Source organism: Anopheles merus, chromosome 3L (assembly GCF_017562075.2).
Source record: "Anopheles merus strain MAF chromosome 3L, AmerM5.1, whole genome shotgun sequence".
In the NCBI taxonomy this organism is placed as follows: domain Eukaryota; kingdom Metazoa; phylum Arthropoda; class Insecta; order Diptera; family Culicidae; genus Anopheles; species Anopheles merus.
Window position 1 is genome coordinate 34059813 of NC_054085.1, and position 24733 is coordinate 34084545.

Genomic DNA, 24733 nt, shown 5'->3' on the forward strand with positions numbered 1-24733 from the left:
ATTTACAAGCTTTGTTTTGTGGCGAGCAGGGGTGCGGTGACACCTGTTTACATTAACATCTGTTTTGCATTTTGTCTCCTTGCTGCTTAACAGTTTCACAACATCTTACACCTAGCTTATAACAAATCCCAAATCCCAAGGTCTCTTTATCTCCTCTCAATAGTGAACTCTTTCGGGTTTAGGATGGTTGGAGTTCCGAACATTGATCCGTTTCCCGTGTTTTTGCTTCCTTCCTCCTGTGCTAGGATTTGTTTCGGCTTTCGGCAACTTGACACAGTAAATAAGCATTTTCTTCGCCAAAGTCGACTCGAGGGCCGAACCTCCCCCTCGGCTCGATCACATTGACCAAAATCACCCTCTTTCTATTTCTCTCCAGCGCCTGCGGTACGAGCGTTGCTACATTCTCTAGAAAAATATAAATATCTGCGCGTACACCTCGATAAAAAATATAATCATAAACAGCAGCACGGCACTGTCCGCCTGGCGCCGCAGCTCTGCCACCGCGTACCGCAGGAGCTTGCGATATTGTCAAACGGACGCGACCGAGTTGCTGTCGTACGCAACCAGCAGCGAGTCGTCCTCCTCGCTACCACTGCCCGCACTCTTGCCCTCCTCCGGTTCGTCCTCCTCCTCGCCCGGCCATCGGTACAGACCGGTCCGCTGATGGGGCAGGGCGGCCGGCGGCCGCCGGCCCTCCCCGATCATATTGTCGTCCGTGTCGGTCGTCCCGCCGTCGTCACCGTCGCGGCCCAGCTCGGCAGCGTCGCCGTCGCACGCCGGTATGCGCACGATCAGGCGCGTTTCTTCGCGGAAGGACGCGAGCGTCTTTTCCGTCTCGTTCGAGTTGTGTCATAGCTCGATCAGCTCCGGGCCCTTCCAGGTAACGCCGGCGCGCAGCAGGTTGTAGAAGCGCGTCACCGCCCACATCGCCATTATCTGTGAGTGATGTAAAGCAGTGCGCCCTTGCAGACATGAAACGCAACAAAACGGGGTTGGAACTGCACATTTGCTACTTACATTGATGATGGCGCGCGATATGAAGAACGCCACCTCCGCCTTGCAGAGCGAATCGAACTGCCGGTTCACGTGGTCGCGCAGTACGTTCGAGTAGACCATTGCGACCGCTTCCAGTGCCATGAAGGTGATAAATCCGATTATCCACGGCACGACCAGACCGATGTTCTCCTGCGTGTGTATGTGTGTGTGTGTGTGTTAAACCAGTGAACGAATCCGTAAGCTTCCCTGTGCTTTGGTAGTAGTGTGCAGAAGGCGCTACAATGATCCACTTACCCGATAGATGCCGAAAATAAGCACCACGCTGAGCAGTATCATCGAACACTGCGTACCGATGATGGCGAAGTACGCTATCTGCACGCCTGTGTGTGCGTGTGTGTGGGTTTGTTAAGAGCAGAAGAAACAAACCCGATTTAGTGGGAACTGTTGGGAACGGGGACTCGGAATAATTGGATGCCCGGTGCCAAAATCGCACTTACCGTAGTACACATCCTCCAGGTCGCCGTACTTCTTCACGTTCACGCTGATGCGCCACGAGTACAGCAGCACAACCAGGATGGAAATGTTCTGCGAAAAAAAACGGGACGAAAGAGCCAGAGTGAGCGAGATGGAGAGGTATCACACGTTTCAATGCCTACTAGAACCAACCGACCAACCGAGGATATGTTCCCACACAAAAACGGGTTGTTCCGCCTCCATTCACTCACACACACATACACAGCTCGGAATCATTCTACCACACACTCGCTCTCTCTCAGAGGGGGTATCGCTATCCGATGCAATTTACCTAATCTCTCGCATAATGGCAACCGTTAAGGGGCTTTAATTCGCACTCAATCATGCTCCAGTCAGCAGGCCGGAAAATAAATTGCTAGCGCGGTGGGGGAGTACTGCGCCCGTCGGAAGCTTTTTGCCCCCCCCCCCCCCGCTCGAGCTTTTGGTGGAATTTTGCACGTGGAGCGATAGCGTGTTTCCGGAAGAATGTGTATGTGTGTGTGTGTATGTGGGGAGTTTTTCGGAAGAACACGATGTACTATTTTTTCGTCGGAATCTTCCCCATCCGTTGGAATTCGTGATGGGTTTTTGTGTTGGAATTATTTTTATTTGTTGTGGAACCAGCTTTAATGAAGGGCTCTTGAAGATCCACTTCAAAACTTCAAGCACTGGGAGCGACGGTCTCGCGGTGCTCAAAACATGTCACACTAAATGGAAGTTACGAATGACTTCGCGCAAAGTGCTGGCACCAAAACCATCATTAGCGACGAAGCAGTAATTAGCTGACAGTGAAGAAGCCGAGCAGGAAGAACCCGTGTACGGTCCATTAATAGGAGGTGCCACGCGGTGCCCGTGTAACAAGACATTAGCTACCGTACTGTACGCTGTCGCTTAATATCACGTTACACTCCTGCATGCACTGCCACCAGCGACCGGTGGTTGGAGTGGAGTTGGAGTTTCGCACGTTTCGCTTCATTTCGCTTGTTTCGACCCCGCGTCCCGGAAAACGCGCGATAGCCCCCGCGATGTTTAATTAGCTGGCAAACGAAACTCCAACCACAGCGGAGGGGGCGAATGGAGGAACTGGAAGCATGCAGGAAGGAGAGGAGAGGAGAAGGAGGATATAAAATAGAGGAATAACAATTCCGGCCCCGCTTACCAGGGTGTAGATGGCGCTCGTTAGTGCCAAATGTTTGGCGTGCAGCATCCGGCAGCAACCATTAGCGCGCAGCGGACCGTACGGATACAGGATGGCAGACTTCATGGTTGGCTTCAGCTCCTGGCTGGCGGGAGGAGGAGGTGGCGGATGGGCACCGGTACGGATAAACTATTTCTTGTTTGCCTGCGGTGGTGCGGCTTATGCTTGTAATGTGCAAACTCCCCGCACACTACTTTATTTTTATTTGACTGGGCCCTTTTTTGTTTGCTTACTTTGCTTCGGTGGCCACTAATTTAGTGACTCCCCGTGCTTTTTTTGTTGTTGTGTTGGCTAGGATTGGGCTTAAACAGCTGGTACAGCGGTGCGCTTCTGTAGCAAACAAAAAACACTCACACACACACACCCCTTTGTTTTTGGCAAAAAATCTGGAAGCTTGCCGGAGGCTGTCGGCGTCGCTCGGGCGTGCTCTACGCGTTCCGGTGCCACCGACAGTGGTGCTGCTGCTGCTGTTGAACGACCGCAAAACAGACGCCACGGTGGTCGGTTACATTGTACCGGTTGTGCTGCTGCTGCTGCTGCCCTCCGTTCGGGTGGTTCGGGCTGCCGTTCGGTTGCCGTTGCCAGGCAAAAATCATTTCACTTAATTATTGTTCCCTTCACTACACAGCTTCACGCGCAGCGAGCGAGAGAATGCGCAATAAAATCCGTGCTTTTTAATCTATCGTGCGAGCGAGCAGCCGGAAGTTCCCGCGGAAAGACACCAGGCCCACCGGATTGCAGTCCCAGGCGGGGGGCAGTCTTACCCTTCGGGGGGGTAGATAAATATTGCCGTTCTTGTTGCTTTTCACTTCACTACTTGCTCACACAACATTGTACAGGCGTTGAGTACACCACCACCACCACCACCGCTACGTTCACAGGCCACTATCTGGGTGAGTTCCGTCGCTGGTTGCACTGGTGCACTGGGAAATAGAGAGAAGCATCCATTGGATATTAGTATAACACCGACACTTTTTGTGCTGTTCGCGTGTCTGCGGGCCCTTGCACTGCGCCCGGCTGAAGGAGGGTTTTTACAAGAGTTGAACCCGACGCCCGACGCCGGTGCTGGGAACAGGAAGAATGTTGTAAAAAATGCGTTCCTTGCGCGGCTTTGGTTTGCTGCTGCTTGGGGCAAACCGAGCGCACTGGACGGTGCCAGCCACCTTCTGGCGGGCCATCCCGTACTGGAGGCAGACAGTGGGAAAGTTATGCAAGAGTTATTTCCTTTCCGCACGGTGAAGTGTAACAATTCACCACCCGCCGGCTGGCCAGCGGTGGGGCGGGAATGGATTTTGTTGTTTTTTTTTTGCTTTTTTTCGTTTGATAGTTTGAATTTTTATGTCACTTCGCTTGGTGCTTGAAATGGTGACAAAAGCTCCAACAAAAATGCAGCAAAAAGGGAGAGAGAGAGAGCGAAAGGGAGTGAGAGACACATAGAGGGGGGGGGGGGATCCCTGGAGAGTTAAGCTTTTTGTGCACGATTCTATTTCTAGTCCTTCGGCATGCCAGCGCTACGTTTTGGAGCCGTGTGACAGTTCCGTCCGTTTGATGGTAAAGTTCGCTGCTCTGGTGTGGCCTTTGACTTTCCTCTCCAGAGCGCTGGAAGGTATTTTCATTTATCATTCCTTTTGCACATTGCCCTGCACTGCATGCTGAGGGAGTTTTATGCACTCCACTCTCCTTTGTGTTGCACTGCGGATGCAACGGTGGCGCTGGCAGCAAGGGTGGTTGACACGCTTTACACGCTTGCATTTCCGGCTGCCGACCGGGGAACAGCAACTGTCGCAGGGAAATAGCTATGGTACTGGTTGAGAAACCTGGTGGAAACCGCTTACAGCGTGGTACAATCGTGATAGTTTAGCACGAAACAGTGCATTTCCCTTCGTTTCGTTTAGTTCGAGCAGTCGCTTAGTACATTTCCACTCATTCTGAGTGTCTGAGGCGAACGACAAAGAAAAGCTCTGCAAAAAGAGAGAAGAGAAAATGGAGAAAGGAAAAAAATATGTATTACTGATGATGAACAACATTGCTTGGGCTTTTGAAGGAAGCCGAACACATTACACGGAGAAAAAGGGAGCGCAAAAAACTGATTAATGGGAAATGGAAACAGATTCAAACAGAAGGTGAATTACCGTTTGTGGCCAACGTCGGGTAGGGTGGGACAAGGGAATGGGTACGGAAAAGGCAAAACATTCAATGGAATGAAATTATAATAATTGATTGAATTCGTCCTTCGTAGCGTAGAGTTCTTGGTCCTTCTCTCTCTCTCTCCATACTGAATGGTAGTTTCGATTGAAGTGAACACGAACGGTGAAACGATTTATTGTGCTGACGACGGCGGTGGGCAAATCAATACAGAAAGTTGTACCCCGCCTGCAAAGAGATTGATGGGATACGCGGAAAGGGACGACAAAGTTGTGACGATCCTCTCACAGCCACACGTACACACACACTCGCAGAGCACGCCGGCTAAATGGAGAAAGTTGGCCGGAAACCGTTTTGTCGCTCGCTACCTTTTTCCTTTCCTTTCATCCAGCTCCATCCACGCGTCAGAAGGTTATAAGGTTGATTGAGTTGGAAGTTTGGTTTGCCCCACTAGCCGCCCAATGGTGGTGCCGTTTGTTTGTTTGCTTCTCTTTAGCGCGTGACAGATATGACGCATATTTGTACGGGCGACTATAAATATGGTGAAGCAAACGGGAGGCACATTTGTGGGGAGCACAAGTTCCGCCAAAAAAAAAACTTTTGCTCCTTGCTGAACAGCGGGGGAGTGGGGGGGAGGGGTTTGTGTCCAGTTTGTGCTGGTTTTATTGATTCATACAAAGACGCTTTGCCGGCAAGTGGCATATGACCAGTGTCAACGTTTGTATGTGACGCAGTCCTACACACACTTCAAGGGTACAAAGCTGGGGGTAGCTTTTGGCTATCGCTTTAATGACATTGTTCGATGAATTATGACGCTTTTATGGCGCTTCAACTCTTTGTGTTTGCTTGTTGTATGCATGTTACTGGCGGATTTTATTTGTTGTGAGGGTTTCTGAATGCTCCAATGCAGTTTGATACATTGGAAACATTGTACCTCCATTAGCATGTTCTGAGTATTCTCAGCATTGTCAGTAGTTCACTGCATGTCTTCTATGGTCAAACTATCTAGATTACAACAGTTAACATACTTGTAACTTCTAGATTGTTTGGACGAATTAACTTATTCGTGAGATATTTATACCATTTTAGACGAGTCATGACGACTCCACACAGAAGCGATCTTCTAAATCATATTCAGTATACGATCCTGTAATGATTGGTTAATTGTTTGTAGGGTTCAGATTGTAAATAACTGTAAGATTATAGGGGTTTTCAGGGGTTCTCATAGCTGAGGAACACTTTATTGACCCTTTGTTCTGAGAAATGTACCTTAGGTTATGGGAATTGGACTCCATAGCACCCTTTTTGGACAAATCCAATGGGAATTTCCAAGGAAGTGGTCCAAACAGGGTGCCATAGAGTCAAATTTTCATCTTATTATGTTCACATTCCACAAGAAAGAGTTAAGGAAGTATCCCACAACTATGAACACTCCTGAAAAACCCTGTAAAAGGAGCCAGAGAGCTGGAGTTCTGAGATATCCAATCTAGTGATGAATCGACTCCGGATGGTAGGTCTACCCAGTATTATCCGGAATCGTTCGGAATCGTCTGGAGCCGTCCGGAGTCGGAGTTGTTTTGGGTCTTCCCCAGGTTTCCGGAATCGGCCGGAGTTGAAATCATCCTTAGTCGGCCGAAATCATCCTTCGACCCAGACGACTACGACTCCGGATGACTTCGAATCAGGACATTTTTCTGGAATTGGAATCGTACTAACAATAGTCGGAGTCGGGTTGGAGTCGTGGATGCGCTCCAGAGAGCACTAAATCCAATCTCACTAATCAAGACAAATTTATGTTTAAGTTCCTTGTTTTTGATGATCGAATTGATCTTTTTAGGAACTACAAAATGCTGAGTAAATTACGTTGTTTTCGACATAATAACATAAAATAAGAAATATGTCTACTGAGCACCTTTTTATACAAGGGCATGAATAACATATTACGAGTCACAACATGAATTACTATGAGTAGAGTAGAACTTTCACATAAAAGCAGCAGTTTATGAACTGTTTTCAATATAAAATGAATAAGCGATTAAGTAGAAGAAACTCGATCGTCTGATAACATTCAGCTTGCTCACGGAGAAGATAAGGAACAGAAAACGAGCGTGAAATCACTCCGATAAAACCTCATCAATCTTAACACCGACAGCAGCGTGTTGTGAAATGCGGCTTAAGGCTGTTTACAAACACAACCACCAAAGGCGCGCGCGAGTGTGTGTGTAGCGTATAGCACAACCAAAACTAAAAGGAAAAAAAAACGGATCGATATGAAACGAAAATAAAAGCGCACTGTCGGCTGTTAGCATTCGGTGATAAATTTTAATTTAAGCAAATAGCACCGAACTGCCGAAACGATCCAGCCGCGACGACCGCGGCGGTGGATTGAATATTCATTACTTCGTACCTCGATTCCCGTAGGCTAGGCGAGGCGTGTACGCATCGCGGCAAAAGTGTTGGTGGTGGTAGGCGACAGCTGACGAACGGTTGCGGATCATGTTTCGCGCTTTAAAGCCGTACGCCACGGAACGCCCGCGGCACAAAATGGCGCGCCGTCTGGAGACGGGATGGAAATTCATAACTCCTTCACCGCCTGCCGACTCGCGTAACCACTGACCTCCGACGCTACGGTAGCGACAGTGGTCTAGCGCAGGGCGAAGAGAGGGAGAGCGGAATATTGCGTGGCAGCATAAACCACAGCAGACACACAACCAGGCAACCAAACTCATTGGCTTAATCGCTTGGCAACCACGGCAAAGTGGTACGGAAAGTGTAAGCATACGCGTTTGCCACGGCGGTGGTGTGGGGTCGTGAGGGAGTGTTTGTTAGGATTTTTTCTCTCCCCTCCTCCATCATCTTACCCTCTATGCGACAAAAAGTGCCCAAAACACAGATTGTTTTTCAGCTGGGAGCAAACGTTCGTTTTTGGGGAGCGCGTTTTTCATTCGGCTAAAAACCCCGGTGCCGGTGCTATTCAAAAACCCGTCGGCTCGGAAGCATGAATAGCATTCGACCCCGTGCTCTCTACACCCTCCCATTCATGGGCTGATGGGTGGGTGGGCCAGTGTTTATGTTTTCCAGCGCCAGCACCAGCTCTCCGCCGCTTCCGCAGTTAGGATGGCGGCGCGTGTCTCAAGGCAAGACTGCCACCCCTTGCCCCAGGCACGAAAATGGTACGTTTGTTTGCAGTGGGATCTGTATTGAAGCGACATTTGAATAGCCCTGCTGCAGCTCCTTCTCGTGAGGATAGCAAGTGTTTACTGCGGGCAGGGTGGGTCGCAAAGCATGAACAAACGATTGAATATTGTATGAAGCCCGTCGAGATTAGCTCGAACTCCTCGCAAAAGCCCGCGACGCCGATCGCGGATCATAAATACACCGCGCGCGGAAGCTCACAGCGCAACAACACGATACCGACCGGGCCGGGGGAAGCAAGGGCGATAAGGATCGCTGTTTGCGTACGTTCTCGTTCGACGCCTTCCGACGCTTTGCTTGCTTCTTTAGCCGAAAGGTGGAAGTAAAGATCCGAACAGCCGGCCCGCTTGCCACCGACAGCGCCCGTCGTCTCAGCAGGCGATGAAAATAATGACGTCCCATCGCGTGCACCAACGATACCGCGACGGAACGACTTTTCCCGCCCGACTGACGGACCAGCGGAGGTGTGGCAGAAGAAAGGTGAGCCTTTTTAAAGCTTTCTTCGTACACAGTACACACATACACACACAGAGCGAAAGTACAGTACAACAACTGCCGCCTGTATCTGAGCTTGAAGTTGGAAGCCGTGGGCCACTTCACACGGGGTCACGTTCAAGCGAGCCGCGTTGTTCTCTTAAGGGATAATCTTAAAGCACCGGTCTAGTGTTTAGCATGAACGTGACGCACATTTTAAGAGCGAAAGAGCGATGTGTGTACGGCTCTGTATGTGTGTGTGTGTGTGTCTACTCCGAGTGCTGCAGGAACGATTGCTTGTTTTCCTCCATCCCCGTAGCGGTACGATTTTTCAACGAGTTGCAGCAGTGCGCCGGAAATGCACTGTACGCCGCCGTGCACCTTTTGCTGTCTCCTGTGTGTTTCTGTGTTTGTGGCAACGGGTGGCAACGAATGACGGTACCGCTGCGGGGCATTTTATTATTAATTTGATCATTTCAATATTGCACGAGCAGAGCTGGAAGTGAGGGCGAAGGTTTAAACGTTGAATAGAAAGGAAAAACGGGGTAAAAAGAACCGGCACAGCGTACACACATTTCGCACACCCAAAGCACGTGCGGTGAGCGGCCATACAGAGCCATACGGCGTGTGTTGTTAGTGGCGCATTGCAGTGCATGAAAAAGGGGGTGGAGGGGGGGGGTTGGCTTTTTGGTGGGCGGCAAGTGATTGCTATGCGGTAGTAATTAATTAGAGGGTATAATGGGAATGTTGAGGGTATTCATCAGTTGACACTTACGGCTGTTTTTGTTGCTGCAGAGAGCAATAATGTCATAATTAGATTGGTGGTATTTCACTTCCGTAAAAGTTATTTTTTTATTTGTTTAAAGTCGCCATTTTAGCAAAAAATATGTGTTTTTAATGCAAAATAATAATAAAAAAAACACCAAAATGCCATAGCCTCCGACCTTGAAAACAGGTGTCACAATGATAAGAGCACTTTGCTGAAATTACTATTCAGTACATTCATATGACAAGAATCTATTGAGATGGCTGAGCAGACCATTGACATAATCTTTTTGTCTGTTTTTTGAAAGAGTAAGAGGGGCTTCAGTGTCATTGAACGAAGGAAAAGAGGATAAGAGCGATAAGAGAAACGAAAAACGATTCTTGATAGTACGCTAAAGGAAGGTTATGTGCTTCAAATAAACGTTGAATAGACTTGTGCATATAATGGAACGATATAAGAAACATTAAGAGACTTTAGAACACGAACTAGAAAGAAAAAAAGCACGAGCAGTTTGCTCGAAAAACTCGAACATACCAAACTATTTTAAAACGAGCTAAAACAAAAGCATCACACTTCCTCCTCTCACTATGTCTGTTGTTGCCTCCTTCTTGTGGAATGTTGAAATGAATGAAATGGTGGAAAAATGATATCCCCACCAATAAAAAAAGAAAAAAAAAACAAGAGCCAAGATATCCATTTCACCATCACACTGCCATGGGAAAATGCGCGGATGCGAATGAAACCGACGGCCGGCGACGAATCGAACGACGGTTGCGTTCCGGTTGAGTGCGCTGCTTCGAAAGCTGCTTGGTGGTGGGTTTTTGTGTCTGTTTGTGCGAGGGTGTGTGTGTGTGTGTGTGTGTGTGTGTGGGAGAGTTTGGATTTGGGTTTGTGAGGGAGAGGAAGCAGGTGGGAAAAGCAACTGGCACTGTGTGAGCAGCATTGTTGGGCAGAGAAACAAATAAAGTATGACTCGGCGGTTCCATTTCGGGGGCCATGTTGCTTTCGGTTTTTGTGTCGGTTGAAGCACGCTCTACTATCTGACATCCTTTTCGGATGTGTATTTTTATCTAGCGCAAGAACGGAAGAAGGGGGAGGTGGGGGAGGAGGAGGAGAAGGAGGACGATGCGGTGCACCAAATCGCGTACCAGCGTATCTAAACATCAACTCAACATTAAAATATGCATGGCTAGGTTTCAGTTCCACTGTCAGTGCGTGGTTCTATGTGTATGTGTGTCTATGCGTTTGGTGTGTGTGTGTGGGAAAAATGGCAACCGGATCGCTTTTTGCCATTTCTATTTCCGAGATCCTCTCCCGGATGGACTGGAACCCATTTTATCAGCCAGCATGAAGTACCAGCCATATTTCATGCGGGACTTACCCGAATGGCCCGAGAATCTGGGGCTTCACTTATCCGGTACGGAGAGAGAGAGGGGCAGTGGGAGAGGAAGAGGCTGAAAAACCAAAAGTCCAAATCGGTAAAAAGTAGCAAAGGAACTTTCTCATCCACCCTCGCGGGAAAAATGGCAGCTGATTGTAATCGCAGCGTTATCTTTTGTTTTATTTTTAAAGACCCATCTGTTTTCCCCGCCCTCCTTTGTTTCCCGCCACCAACGCTTTCTTTTGTGTTGATATGAGCGTGTGTGAGTGTGTGTGTGTGTGGTAGGAGGAAGATAATTTTCTCCAGTTGGAGTTGATTTTGGATTGCTTTTGCTGCTCCCTTTTGCTAACTTTGGACTGCTGTGTATCCATTTCGGATTCACGTGGAACGGAAAACCGGTATATCCATCTCCATTTACGGAGCGATGTGGCATGTGCGGTTTGCAAACAAAAGCCAAAAGCAAAGGGCTCGTGGTAAAATAGAAATTGTGGCAACAAAAAAAAAGGAATGCATTAGCGTAAAGTAAAACTGTAAAACAAATAAAACGAAAAACATAACAAACCTCCATCTAGTTTCAAACAAGGAGAGAGAAAGGAAGAGCTAGGAACGAAACGTTCCTTTTACTAGAGACTTCCGCGCTACAAAAGTCAAGATGAAGTGAACAGAATAGATAAGTACGAGCGGGGGGATAGCAGCAGAGAAGAACCGAAAAAAAACCAACGGAAAGTCGGGAAAGGAAACAAAGATTTTGCATAAAACGCTCCAGCGCGCATTTCCTTTCGGTGGAGAAGTTTTTAATTAACTCAGATAAAACTGTTGCATTTTTGATTTTACCGGTTTTGCTGGTGAGCTGGTGTGTGTGTGTGTGTGTGCTTGTGTTTTCTTCTGTGTGTTTATTTTATTCACTGCTGTCGATGGTGATTTTTTGCACATTCCCGGTTTTTAAATAAGTCACGGTTGAGAAGTTGGCGTGAGAAGTTTCCCCCCCCCCCGGCGGGGGTGAGGTGCGCTGCATATTTTTTAACCTTTCGGGAAAGTTTTCTACCCCCCCCCCCTTGGCCACGTCGGAACAGTTGGATAAAGAGCTTGTTCTGCAAAACAAGTGATCAAAGCTGGATTTGCAAGGTAGCCTAGATGGCAAGGTAATGGTTTCCCTTCCTTGTTGGACACTGTTTTGTGAACTGGCATGGTGATGCTAGGATGGGGGAGAGGACGGGGACCATAAATTGAATAGAGTCCGAAAGTTTTGTGTAAGATGCGTTGAAGGAAAGGGGCTTACAGTGTTTGATAAATTAGCTTGGGAAAGTTGTTTTTCAATGGGATAATTTGTTGAAGCATTGGTACATTGCCATTGTTTGCGCCAAGAGGTACGTTCCGGGCTGCTGGATGAAGGGTGCAATTCAATAACAATCGAATAGTGAATGGCAATGTAAGGATCAATTTAAATGTGGCAAAACCCTTTCACATTGTGGAAGCTTTTAAGTTGGAAAGCTTTTAAGAAGTGGTTCTCTTACTACGCGTAGTAATTAAGTCTATTGAGTCCTAGTTGTTGACGCTAATGAAGAAGTTGAAAAAAAGGACTGAAAAGAAGCGATAATGGTTATTTATAAATAATTAATAATGAACAAAAAAGAGAAAAAAAGAAAAAACAGAAAAAGTTAATAAAGACGAGAAGAAAGGCTTATAAAATCAAAAGTGAGAATATAAAATAAAAACAGAAAAAAATATAAGAATAAGAAAGAAAATAAAAGTAATACTATAAAGACCATTAGGTGCGAAACTAGAGAAAAAGACCATAGAAGAGACTATCAGAAAATGTAAAAAAGACATAAATCGAAAAAAAAATGCTCAAAAACAGCTCTTGCGCTGTGGCAGTCGGCATTGAACGTCATCATGCTTGCTGCAATACAATCCCAATCTCAATTTGATGTACAAGATTACTTCATCGCTCTTTATTTAAAGGATGTATCTTCATTAAGAATAATTGCTTTATACTTTCGTTGCATCGTTTTGCGATAGCACCGGGGAAAGTTTCTTCCCATTGCATAACAACTACACGTTCAGTCGGCTTCATTTTCATTTTTTCCCAGCGCCAAAAAGCGTTTTGCAACCGATGCTGCTGTGTGGCGTTTTCTGTTCGCTCCGCATTCCCAATCCACGTACGGCACGTACAGTGCCAGCAAGTTATGCTGCCGCTGCAGCAGCACCAAGTTGCTTCCAGTTGGAGCACGAAACAGTTCAATCTCTTGAAAGTTGTATCGTTCGCGCGAATTTTAAAGTGTTTGTGTGCGATGAATTTTACAGCACCTCTAATGTATTCCTCACGCGTACCCGCGCGGGTTAGCCACAAAAACCGACGCCGAGCCCGAGTGGGAGAAAATTTCAAGGCCGGCGCATCGCGATCGCGACCCCGGCAAGAGAGCACGTGTTCCGGAAATGGGGGACAGCCGCGCCGAGCGTGAGCGGGGTGTTAAAATTGCTTCGCCAAAGAATGTTTCACCCCGTTCAGTGGGAAAGAATTTCCATTCCATCTAAAACTGCAAGTGGGCGACGCACGCACGTCTGTGGTGTGAGTGACTGTGTATGTATGGCCGTGCCTGTTTGCATACCAGGAAATAAGAAGATGCTTTTTTAAAGCTTGAGCCCTTGGAAAGGACTCAGTGAGTGTAAGTATGGAGGGAGAGGCAGCGTGACAGTTCCCGGTACGGATTGCCGATCAACGTCTTCAGTATCCATTTCAGCTGCCATTCCAGGCCGGGTTTCCAGGTATGCAACAAATTCCGGCCAAAATCGCAAACATCGAAACCGAACCGAACCCACTTGGCCACTGAAAGAGGAAAGCAAGCAACTGGTCCGTATAAGATCGGCCAGTAACGCAGCACAAAGACGCATTGCTGGCGAATGTTCGTTGCCAGATTTGCTGACTGCAACGCCGTGGAAATGGTGGAAAACAGCTCCGTCGGAAATGGTGTGTGCACCGGTCCGGCATGCAGCTCAGCTCAGGCACTTGCGAAGCAATCCAACCCATTCCGTGCCCGGATTATTTACTTCTAGTGCTTCTGATTTTATCAAACTCATCTACAGTGCGCACCGCCTCATACAGAGGGCGGTATCGACCGAGCGAGACAGCGCCTTTTGCGAGTAGAGAGTTTGCTCAAGTGAGCAATTACTTTATCGTGTTTGCTTGGCACTCTACGATATCTTAAGTGGACGATGTGGTATGTATGTGTGTGTGTGACCGTGTGTGTGTGTGTTTGTATGTGTGCATCAGCCTCCCCAAGGGTCCCAAGGGGTAGCACCGAAACACTGGGAGATAATAAAAAACGGCTACCACTCACTGCATTTTGCTTCGAAGCTCGCAAGAAGCTGGCCGCTCGATACGAAGCGAAAAGGTTAATGTGTGGTGCGATGCTCTACCCGCCGGGGTTGTGGATATGTTTTTCTAGTAAATTAAGTGCCAGGTCGTAGCAAAACATCACTCACTCGATATGCCGGCGTATCGATATAGAACGATGTATAGCTCTCGGGGCAATACCGGGGAAGAGATTCCAACTTGTGATTCTTTCCTCCGGCGCAATGGTTTATTCTTCTTGATGCGGTAAAAGTTATAAGTGCATTGAACAACAAGCTAAACAAGCAGATCGGTGTGCTGTGAAGCATGGTCTAAGGTGGAGCAAACTGAGCTTCTGTCGTGTGGAGCGTTATACATATTTGATCGCAAAAGATGTAATACTATTTCAGGAAAACCGGACTGATGGTAGGCTTCATTTCATGAGCTATTGATGTTTTCCAAACACTAAACCCACCGGATGAGCTGAAGTCAATGAAATCGGCTCTCAGATCGAAGCAGTTTTAATCGTTTGGGCAACGGATATGGACAGCAAATACAGCCATGCTGGAACGTCAAATTAAAGAGCTCCGGGCGCTATTGCAAGCGTGCCTTAATAGCTTAGCGGCCGGGGCTTAAAATGGCACTATATAGCCTGCCAGTCACGTACTAAGTATCCTGTGTCCAGCGGTATGTGTGTGTGTGTGTGTGTATCCATCGTACGCCCTGTCAGTCCACCCGTCGTACGACTGTAATAACATTCCACGGGGTCGCTGTCAAATGTGCAGAAATTGGATATAGAGCAGCAGCATTTTCGGATCTGTCTGTATCTGGGTGGCTCTCACACTCCATGGCCACCATCCATGGTATTTAATTTGCTTTTGCGGTGTGTGTGTGTGTGTGTGGGAGGAGAGTGTGACATTGGAAAGTCAACCCGAGGAACATCTCCAACGGTGTCTGTGCATCGTTGGGTCGGGTCGGGTCCGGTCTCGCTAACAGTCAATAAATTGCGAGGCCGTGAGCTCCGTGACCTGTGTGAGCCGACCTCTACATGTACATGGCTACAGGTGGACGTAGTGACCAGCGGCCAGCTGCATTCTCTGCACTGTACTGGGCAGGGATGCAATATGCAGCCCGGGCACTGTGCACTTGGGTTGGCGGACTGATAAATGGGCTTCGGTGAAATATGTCAGCACCGAGGTACCGAGCGCTACACTATCCGCGTGAGGTTTTGGTGAGGAAGTAGGTAGGTTTCCAGCACAGGTGTATGGCCGTGGGAGGGAACAATTTATCACCCGCGCCGTGGCCGTGTCCCGCGGGATGCGGATAATTTACTGCACCATTCGCTAGCGCGGAAGTACACCGACGCTGTACACAATCATGCTCAAATATGCTGGTGGACTTTTTTCTCTCGTCTCATTGTCTGTTGCAAGCATTTGGGGCAGAGATGTGCGACCTAGATGGAGATGTGTGTGTGTGTGTGTGTTGCGATCGCAATGTTGTAAATATGATCTGCGTTGATTGTTATTAATTGCTGGCGGAAAGCATCAGTACTGGGAGTCGGGATTAAAAACCGAGAACTGATTATATAAACTGAGTGATGGTGCATAGTAATAATTCGTTTGCGTTGAAGTGTGCAGATCCACACTTGAATGTGTACATGCATTTTTGAACAATGCTTCAAGCGAAATATGGTACCGTTTCATTCGAAAGCTCTCTTCAGTGTTGAATGATGCCAACATTAATTCCAAAATTTAGTATGAGCGAGTTGTTTCACTTTTGCCTATATGGAGATAGTTTCGATTCATATAAAACACTTTCTGTGGTTTTAGTACAAGTGTTATTAGTACTACATCCGGTTCGAAGGACCAAAAAAACGCGTTTCTTGAATAACCTGCTTCGCATATCATGAATAAGACGTTAAGCTTATTTTATGTAGATTTCAAGCTCATTTCCCAGAGGTTGTCACACACACACACACACACACACACACACACACACACACACACACACAAAACAAAGAGTTGCATGAAACATTATAATTATTTACACATTGTTAACCTTCGTCAGCGTTCTCCACCACCGCACCGCAGATGATTGGCACACTGACACAGACAACGCAAAAGGCGAACGCAAAACTGTCAACTGAAACCGTGTGCGGTTGTGTACGATGCAAAGACAACGAACGCTTATCAAACGCTCCCGATGCACGTCAAGGATGGGGTTACACCAAAAACCCCTGGCTTTCTCGCAACTTCAAGCGCCGCCTTGCCTTGGTCGACAACGCTGAAGCTTTGCCACCAATCATCACCTACCTCTATTGGCCCTTTCCTCTGGCCACGCTCTTGGTGCACTTCGCGAAAGCTGCGCGACCGAACCGTATCGTAAAGTAGAAATTTAATTAAATTCATCAACGTTGTAGCTCATGTTCAGCCCAGCAGATCGGGCAGCCACTTGCGCCGAAACCAAACAAAGCGTACCCCTGTCCCCGGATCTTGTGGCCAATAATCTTCAACCGCACTAGCTGTTGCTGGGCGAGTGAGGCGAGCGCCAAAAACTTCATCCCACTGCTTGAGCCTTGATCACAAAATCAATATCAATTAGGGTTTTGCGGAGCGAGAGGCCGGTTTAAGGCAAAGGCTTTGAAAGCGCGGCGGAACGATCCGTTCGGTGGACAGCTCTCTTGGAGCTCTTGAAGAGCACAGCCCGGGTCGCAGGCCGTACCGACTCAAGCGGAACAAGTTCAAGTCTTCCGCTTTTGTGGGTTAAAAGGGAAGAGTAAATAAAATCATGAAGCAGCCAGGCGCACGCTGTACATACACGTCGAGCGAAACCAAGCGAATGTGGTGTTGCTTTAAGGTTTTAGTAGAGAGAGCATCCAGCGTTTTAGAGCTACTCAGCGTGGCCCTGAAACTTACAGCACAACTGTCAACCGTGCATCTCGGCCGGAAAGGAACAGGGCGAGAAAACGTTTACAGTGACCCAGAAACTGCGTTGGCAGGAGTTGCAGAGGGAGAGAACACCAACAGAAAAGTTCACAACATATCCATCAACTCAAAACCTCGCCGCGCCACCCTTTTGTCCGTTCGTCCACTTGTCGCCATGCTTGGCAGAGCGGTGAGTTCACCGGCTTTGAATCGTTCACAGGAAATGACACTTAAAAAAAGAGAGAGAGCGAAATACGGGAATTATGACGAAAGCCATCCGCAAGTAACGAGCGTCAAAACAAACAGTGTGTGTGTCTTCGGATGCGAAGACAAACATACCCGCAGGGGGGGAGGCGCGATGGTTTTTCCCGGCGAACACGATTGAGGGAAAGCGCGGCAAGCGGCATATTTGCCGAGGACTTGAAGGTTTGGAAAAATAATCTCGAAAAAGGCTGCGAGGAGTTGGTAAAGGATGAACAGAAAGCGAAATGGGGCGAATGATGGTTGTGGACTGAAAGGCAAATTGCAAAAAAAAGCAGTACACAGCCAATGCGTACAGCGTTGTAGGAAATGTAAAATTTATATTAAAAACTGAACAGAACGGTCCATCCAAAGTGAGCAGTCCCAAAGTTTGATGCAATCAAGCAAATCAAATTAATACACACAAATCCACACAGAGAAGGAGAAGCGCAGAGACACAGAGGCAAGAAATTGAATTACACGGTAAGTCAACCGCACAATTGTTATCCGAGCTTTAGTTGCTATTTGAGCATCTCGCTCTCCCAAGCAACAACAACAGCAAAAAAAAAACACGAAATAAATCCCCCGCCCGTCGTCTACTTCCAAGCACTTCAACAGAGTGTCATTACGAGTTCGAGTGTGTTGGAGGGCACCGAAGGGTCGTCGGCCAGAATGGGAAGAAAACTGTCGAGAGATATGAAGTCCAGCAGCGGGAAATTGGATTCGGGCCGTGCAGTTTGCTTCTAGCCGCGCGAGAGGAAGTGACTTTGCCATTGGCGACAGTGTAGCTTCCTTTCCTCTCGGACTTAACGCCACAAACAACGGGCATCATCCAACATTCTCCAAGGATCCTGTGACCATAATCCTGCCCGCACACGCGATATCCCATTTCGGCTTTCGGCTATGTCCGGACTGTCTGTCCGTCCTGTCCATGGGGCAAAAGGTCGATCCTGCCCGAAACCGAAACACTTTAAGTCTCGCGACCTCTTAGACAACCGGGAGAAGTGGGGTCATTCGTCCCCACCAACATTTGGACGGTTTTGATGAAATGGAGCATTCGCACGCTACTCCCCCGTTGGGTTTCGGCGGCATCGATCCATCTCCCGGTGGAGTACGTCCACCGGCACGGTACGCTGCGGGCGCTACCCAGCACACAGCGCTACAACGCTTGCTACTTCCTCCCGGGTGGCCTGGTTGTATGGGGGAGGCGGGTGTTGGGCGCGAGACCTTTCGTGTAGCTGTCACACAGCACGCCACGCCGGGGCGTCAAAGTTGAAGAGTGTTTCATCGCACGGCAACAAGGACAGCGATGATCCTGTCTTTGTGTTGTGTACGGCTGTGGGGAAAGAAAAACTGTCCATCCGTCGTGCAACTAACCTCAAACCCAGGCAAACACTGGGATGGGAGCAAGAGAACGAGAGTGGGAGCAAGCGGTAGGGCAGGATTGTAGAGAGTTTACGGTTAAATTTGTCCCTCAGTGTGCATGCAGACCGTGTAAAAGCAAAAGGGAAAGGTTAAAAAGGAGAGAAAAAAAACCCCACTGCAAACAGGAAAGCAAAAGAACGGGACAGGAAATCAATTTCCGCCACAGTTTGCCGGGCCCACCAAAGGCGCTACAATAACAAAGTTCGGTCCGGTGACATTGAAGTTTCACACGCACCCACGTGGTACAGTGTTGGCAGGAGGGGGACAGTGTGTGGACATTGAAGAAAGCAAAGAAAGTGACGGTTTACGGTATCGATTTAGGCGAAAGCGAAGGCAAGTGCATCAAAGCGATCGAGTGTTGCTACGCAAGGGCAAAGCGTAGAGCCCGGTGAAGAAGCATAGCGACCGAACCGAGGTTAAGGTAATCAAGGCGTGCTGCGACAAGAAAGCTGGAAAGCAAGCTTAAGCAGCGGCGGCGGTGACGGCGGCAAAGCGGATTGGCTGTGTTAGCGCAAAATGTTCATTTGTGGAAAATTTTGCTTCGGATAGATAATTTAATACATTTTTCATCTTTACCCCTTTTTTTCGTGGGGAGACGGCGGTGGTTTGAGTCCCGAATCGTGACTAGTCGTTGTTATTGATTTTTATGATCGGGTCAGCAAATTTTTCGGTCGCTCGATTTCGGAGCTGAACGTGAAATATCGGGAGCTAGGGCCAGGGGTGCTGAGGAAGGGGCTGAAGTGGACATGAATTCTTAAACGGCATAGCCAGCAATCTTCCGAGGGTTTTCGATGATAAATTATGGACCGCTTTCTGCTGGAAGGAAAATGGTTGAAAAATATAACTCATTATGAGGATATATTCAATATCTTATCATGCCGATTCAGTTGCATTACTGGAATGATCCACTTTAAGATAATTTTCCCAATTTCCCTTCCCCAGCACACACGCCGACTTGTTCAATAATCTTTTCGCCAAATCTTATCTTCGCCGCCCGCACCATTTCCCCCCTCAATTGAAGAAACATTATGCGCATGAATGGCAGCCACCTTGGGCAGCTAATTGGGCAGATGAATGTGCCTTACAATTCAGTTCGTTAGTGGCGCCCCTTTCAAGCGAGCCTACCGCTTGCCAACAGCTTCACCACATTGAATTAGATGCGATTAGATTTTCTAAGCACGTTTCCGGTGTTGTCTTTTCAGGAGGAAAAGGTACGCTTGCCTTCCGAAAACGCTTCGGCTGACGGAGCAGGGGTTTCACCTGGAATGGTTAAAGATAATAAAGCCTCGAAGGTTGTATTTATTTAGCAAAATAATTTGCTCGGGCAGCGGTGTTGTTTTTAATTCGTTTGTTCATGTCTGAAATAATTAGGGTGTGTTTTACACCGAAATTGTTGTCAATGTTGCGTGTTTTGTTTTATCTTTAGTCCTTCGAGCCTCATTGGTGGTTGAAGAGATTCAAATGCAGGCGCTTGCGTTAAAGGCGAAGTTGTTGAATTCCGTAAAAATGGAATTTGTAATCATAGTTGTGTCTTATTTAGAAATATTATCTGTAAAAACCTTAAATTCTTTGCAAACTTTGCCCAATTAATTGTTCTCATCGCGCTAGTTAAACATAACAATTATTCAAAAAACAAATCGCCCATCACTTCTAGGTCATCGTCAAACCATCTCCAATGAGCAAACAATACAATCGAATGGTGGATAAATTATTTCCGGAGCAATTTGGAAAAGGGAATCAGTTCAATCGGAAAGAACGATAGAAGGCACACACAAATTTCCCTCCAAAAGTTGGGCGCGCGAAACTTTGACCGACCGAATTGCCACAAAATGTCTTGCCCGCCGCATCCTGCCGAGGTTTTGTGGTCAACAGTGGAGAGTTACGCTCGGGCAAATAGCAGCTGCTTTCCAGTAGGCACTTCTCCCCTTTCCCACCCAATGTGCTTGACCTTTGAGTCCCAAAAAAAAAAACAACCCTTGACCGGTTTTCCGTCGCACAAAGGCGTGCAAAAGCATGTTTGTAAGAGAGTGTATAAGGAAGGAGGTTTCACTGTAAAATGGATTTGTTGTCAAGTTCGCGTTAACAAAAAGAGTAATGTAAAGATCAATTTTCCACCAGACGAAAACTAAGAGACAGCAACAAAAAAACACGTACACATAAAGATGGGAAACTGAATGGCAGAAGCTTTGGCTTGGCGGGAGAGATCTTCCGGTCGGAAGCTTGGGCGTTGCGCGTATAGTTGGAGCAGCGTGTTTTGTAAGCGGTTTGTGTTTGTATACTCGCTCTCTCTCTCTTCCTCTTCCCTCGCAACAGAAAATGTATTTCGTTAACCAAAAAATCCAGCGTCCGTTTTACCCCGGGGGCGCTTTTGCGAAGGCCCCATTAAAGCGGAAGGTATGAAAAAGGACCACCTGCACGGGAAGCACCGCGGGCAAGCGTTCGTTTTGGCGGGGGGTTTTTTTTTAGCGATTGCGATCCTTCCCCACAACAAAAAAGCAACAACTCCCGTGTCGAAGGTGTAGAAAAGAGATTGTTGTCGTGGTTGGTGTGGTTTTTTTTTGTTGTTGCTTCTGTTTTACATTACGAAATGATAAAATTTCAAATGAAAAATGTTTATTGGTCACGGCGACCCACAGCACACACACAAAAAAAAAAATAAACAGCCCTCCCCTAAAGGAAGCAAACAATGCAAATAACGAACGTTTGGGGCAGTGGGCAAAACAGCGTTTCCATTTTCGGAGTCGTTACTGGAACGCGCCGGTATGAAAAAAACGGTGTGGGCAGGAAATAAAAACAAAACCGACCGAATGATCGATTGAAGGGTTATCGCTTGGCGGCACATCATAATGACGGTGGCGACTAATTGAGGCGTGGGTTGTGTGAAAAGCAATAACAAAAACACACACACACACACACACACACACACACACACACATTCAACCATGCACAGCATTGTGCGAGTATAAAACTGTTTCTTCACTTCGTTTGGGTGGGATATTTGATCGCTTGTTTTCATTATTGGTGAGTGGATGGTGGAAATGACTTCAGGGGGTAGTTTTGTAAATAGAAATCAATAAGAAAGGGATTGCTGTTCTGTCCCATTACTTTGTCTGCTATTTTGAATTTGTAATTTGGTAGGTGTTTGCTGTAGCGATGCTGAGCATTTTAAAAATAAGACCAAACGACTTAAAATTTATAAAAAAAAATCCCTTCAAAATGGAAGATGCAGCATTATGATTCAGGGATAGTAAAACATATTAATAATGTTTACTTTTGTTCTGTTGATTATGACACTTTTTTTCCATGAGCGAATGATGTGATGAAATAAAACCTGTTTGTTCGTCCCAATCCGTTCCCGGAAGCATTGCACGATTGAAGCAAATGAACAATTAAAAGCTTTTCCTGTCCTGTATTAACCAATCAATTTACGTTTATGGACAAGCTTATTCGCACATAAATCAAATATTTACACGCACTATACACGAGCCTGTGTGGTGCACTATACCAGGCACGACACCTGTTTGCTTCCGGCGGACGAAAAGTAAAAAAAAAGAACAAAGAAAAACAGAAGCCAACCAATCACGAAGTGCTTGCTGCACCGATGTTTCCGCAAGCTTTTTTAACACGCTGCGAATGAAATTTTATTTACAGTAAAACATTTTACTGTTCCTGTGATCCTTACGGTCGACAAAAACGCGTTTGAACAACCGTTGAGGTGTATCGGCACGCAAACCAGTCCCGGTAGATGGTTTATTCCCCCGGAGCAAGATTAGATTGTATGTCTGTCTCTTTCCCTGTTGCTTTCTTCCTTTTTTTACGGGACTTCCTTTTTTTTCCTCGTCGATTTTCAAGAAACCGATTTGATTCGATTTACAGCACACAACACATTTGCCGCGTGATTTTGCCAGCCCCTCCCGGATGGCTCCCAGTTCGTGGCCCGCATTTTGTTAAAACCTGTTTATCACGTAGGAAATGGGATTTATCAAATAAAAACTGTGAAGTCAAGCGTAGACGGTAAGAGTGAAGCACAACACAACGAAAAAAAAGGTTCAAATTACGATGCAGGTTGTGTGAGCTCGCTAGCTAGCTGGATGCCGCTGAATGCCGGAATATCATCAATAAACCATCAGCCAGAGGACCGAGGGAGTTCCGTATGATCCGGGGGAAAACATCATCATCGAGGTTCGTTAGAATTTCCGCGCCTCAGTCAGAGAAAAAGAGAGTGTGTATGCTTGCCAAAAAAAAAATGCCGACATGCCGACAAGGCTTATCTTTCACGGTGAAAGCTCACGTGGCCCCGCACGAGCGGCGTTGTTGACGTTTGCGTGAATGTTTTGCATACGCGCGGATACAGATTTGAGGTTGGCGATAATGTCAGTTACAACCACGCTGTGTGTATATGAAGCGGACTTTTTTTGTTGTGACGATACGTACCGATACGAAAAAAGGGGCGAAGTGTTAATGATGAGATCAGACACGGGGTGTTCGAGCAGCCTGTCTGCGTAATCCAGATGAAATCGTTCACACATTACGCATTACGAGAAAAGAAGATGTTTATGCCGGTCACCACTGCTAGGTCGTGCTTTTTATTTGGAAACACTCCCTTCCTTTTCACTTTCGCTCTTTCTCTCGCTCTCTCTCTCTCTGTGCACTTCAAAAATAGTAATAATAACCTTCTAGGAAAACAATAAATTACACCCTGCTCTGGGGCGGGCTAATTGCGTATAGGTCGTGGTCAGCCGTGGGGTAAAGGTTCATCACCTTTTTTCTCACTAGCGCCGACCGAATTTTCCCCTTTCGCTTTATTTCCTCTCCAAGCCGAAGCGTTTCCCGGTAGCAGTTTGCATGATTGTAGGGATAATTTTCCCGTTTTGGGCTTAATACTTCCCCGGAAAGAGCTTCATTCCACACACACTCACATACAGGGTTAATACACGACGGTGAGCAGCACTGATCGAACGATTTCCATTTCCATTATCGCCAATCGACTGGGCGGTGCTGAGACACGCTGCAGCTGGTGTGTCTGTCGTTTGGCGGAGACGTCGGAAAGGGTGCGGCCAATTCGAGTTTTCCCCACGCCGGGGATTACATATGATAATGGCGGCCGCACACACCAATTTATCATCTTATCACTCGCGTGAGCCGCTGGGTGTAATATTTCACTCCATATTATCGCGATGCCCGATCGGGCGCGATCTATTTGCCCACCGGCGACCGTGGTGGGTTGTTTTGGTGTGTGTTTTTTGTTCGTTTGTTAGACACACCTATTCTTCTTTGTTGCGCAGGAGGGTTGAACTGTACCAGTGGGGTTGCGATTTTTGCTCTTTAATTGTTCGCACTAATTATCGGACTCACAACAGCAATAATGGTAATAATGGTAGCGTATTAATGGGCCGACCAGAAAGTGAAACTACAACACAACACGAAGGATCACTCGGGACACCATTGAACTTGAACCTACCGCTGGAATCGATGTGCAATTAAAATAAATTTATGCGTAAAACCAGGTTTGCCACACTACCGGGAACTGTCGCACGGTGTAACATACCGAAAAATAAACCAAACTGCCCACGGAAGTGTAAGCCACCATCCGGCCTGCCTTTGCCCCGAGCAGGGCGGTAGGTGCTGGGTGTTTCTTTCCCGCAACCTCCCGAACAACACACGCGCAAACGCACACGCAAACGTTCGTACCGCCCCGGGTTCGTACCGTACCGATTGCAGGCTCAACGTTCACTGAGCCCGCCGCCTGCTCGGACGGATGCTTTTGGATGATGATGACGACCGAAGGAACGCGTTCGGTCACTCAGCAACGAGCGGCCGCTTTTAGTACACGGTGCTCAGCCGAGTCGACGCAGCACCGTTTTGGTGTGTTGTGTTTTCCGCTCTTGTTCGTAGTCCCGACGTGCTGTGCGTCGTTTGTTGCTTCGCTTTAATTAGTTTCATTTTGTTTGGTCGTTCGCTTACGTATGTGGGGCTAGCATACGTTTTGGGGGGAGTACAAACCGTTTTGTACTGCGCTGGATTTAGCGCGTGTAAGCGGACAGGAGGGAACAACAACTACCAAAAAAAAAGGTAACAAATGGCCAGCAAACAATAACAATGGAACGTCTAAGCGTTGCGCTTGATTTTGTGCAGTCTGTGCACG

General features: G+C 47.4%; 1 protein-coding gene across 6 annotated transcripts; it reads right to left on the bottom strand.

The window, feature by feature from the left end:
- Positions 1–225: 225 nt before the first annotated feature.
- On the bottom strand, positions 226–24326 carry LOC121599638. Of its 6 annotated transcripts, none has more exons than XM_041927599.1 (7): positions 24137–24326; positions 24050–24051; positions 2669–3630; positions 1494–1581; positions 1291–1376; positions 1018–1185; positions 226–936 (listed from the first exon to the last, which is right to left on the bottom strand). In XM_041927599.1, exons 3-7 carry the CDS (start codon positions 2771–2773, stop codon positions 850–852), a joined length of 534 nt encoding a protein of 177 aa, XP_041783533.1. In that variant the 5' UTR covers positions 2774–3630; positions 24050–24051; positions 24137–24326; the 3' UTR covers positions 226–849. The 6 variants fall into 6 exon arrangements, with proteins under 6 accessions (XP_041783533.1, XP_041783530.1, XP_041783529.1 ...); XM_041927596.1 differs by lacking the exons at positions 24050–24051; positions 24137–24326 and adding exons at positions 4543–4668; positions 23023–23251; XM_041927595.1 differs by lacking the exon at positions 24050–24051.
- Positions 24327–24733: the final 407 nt, after the last annotated feature.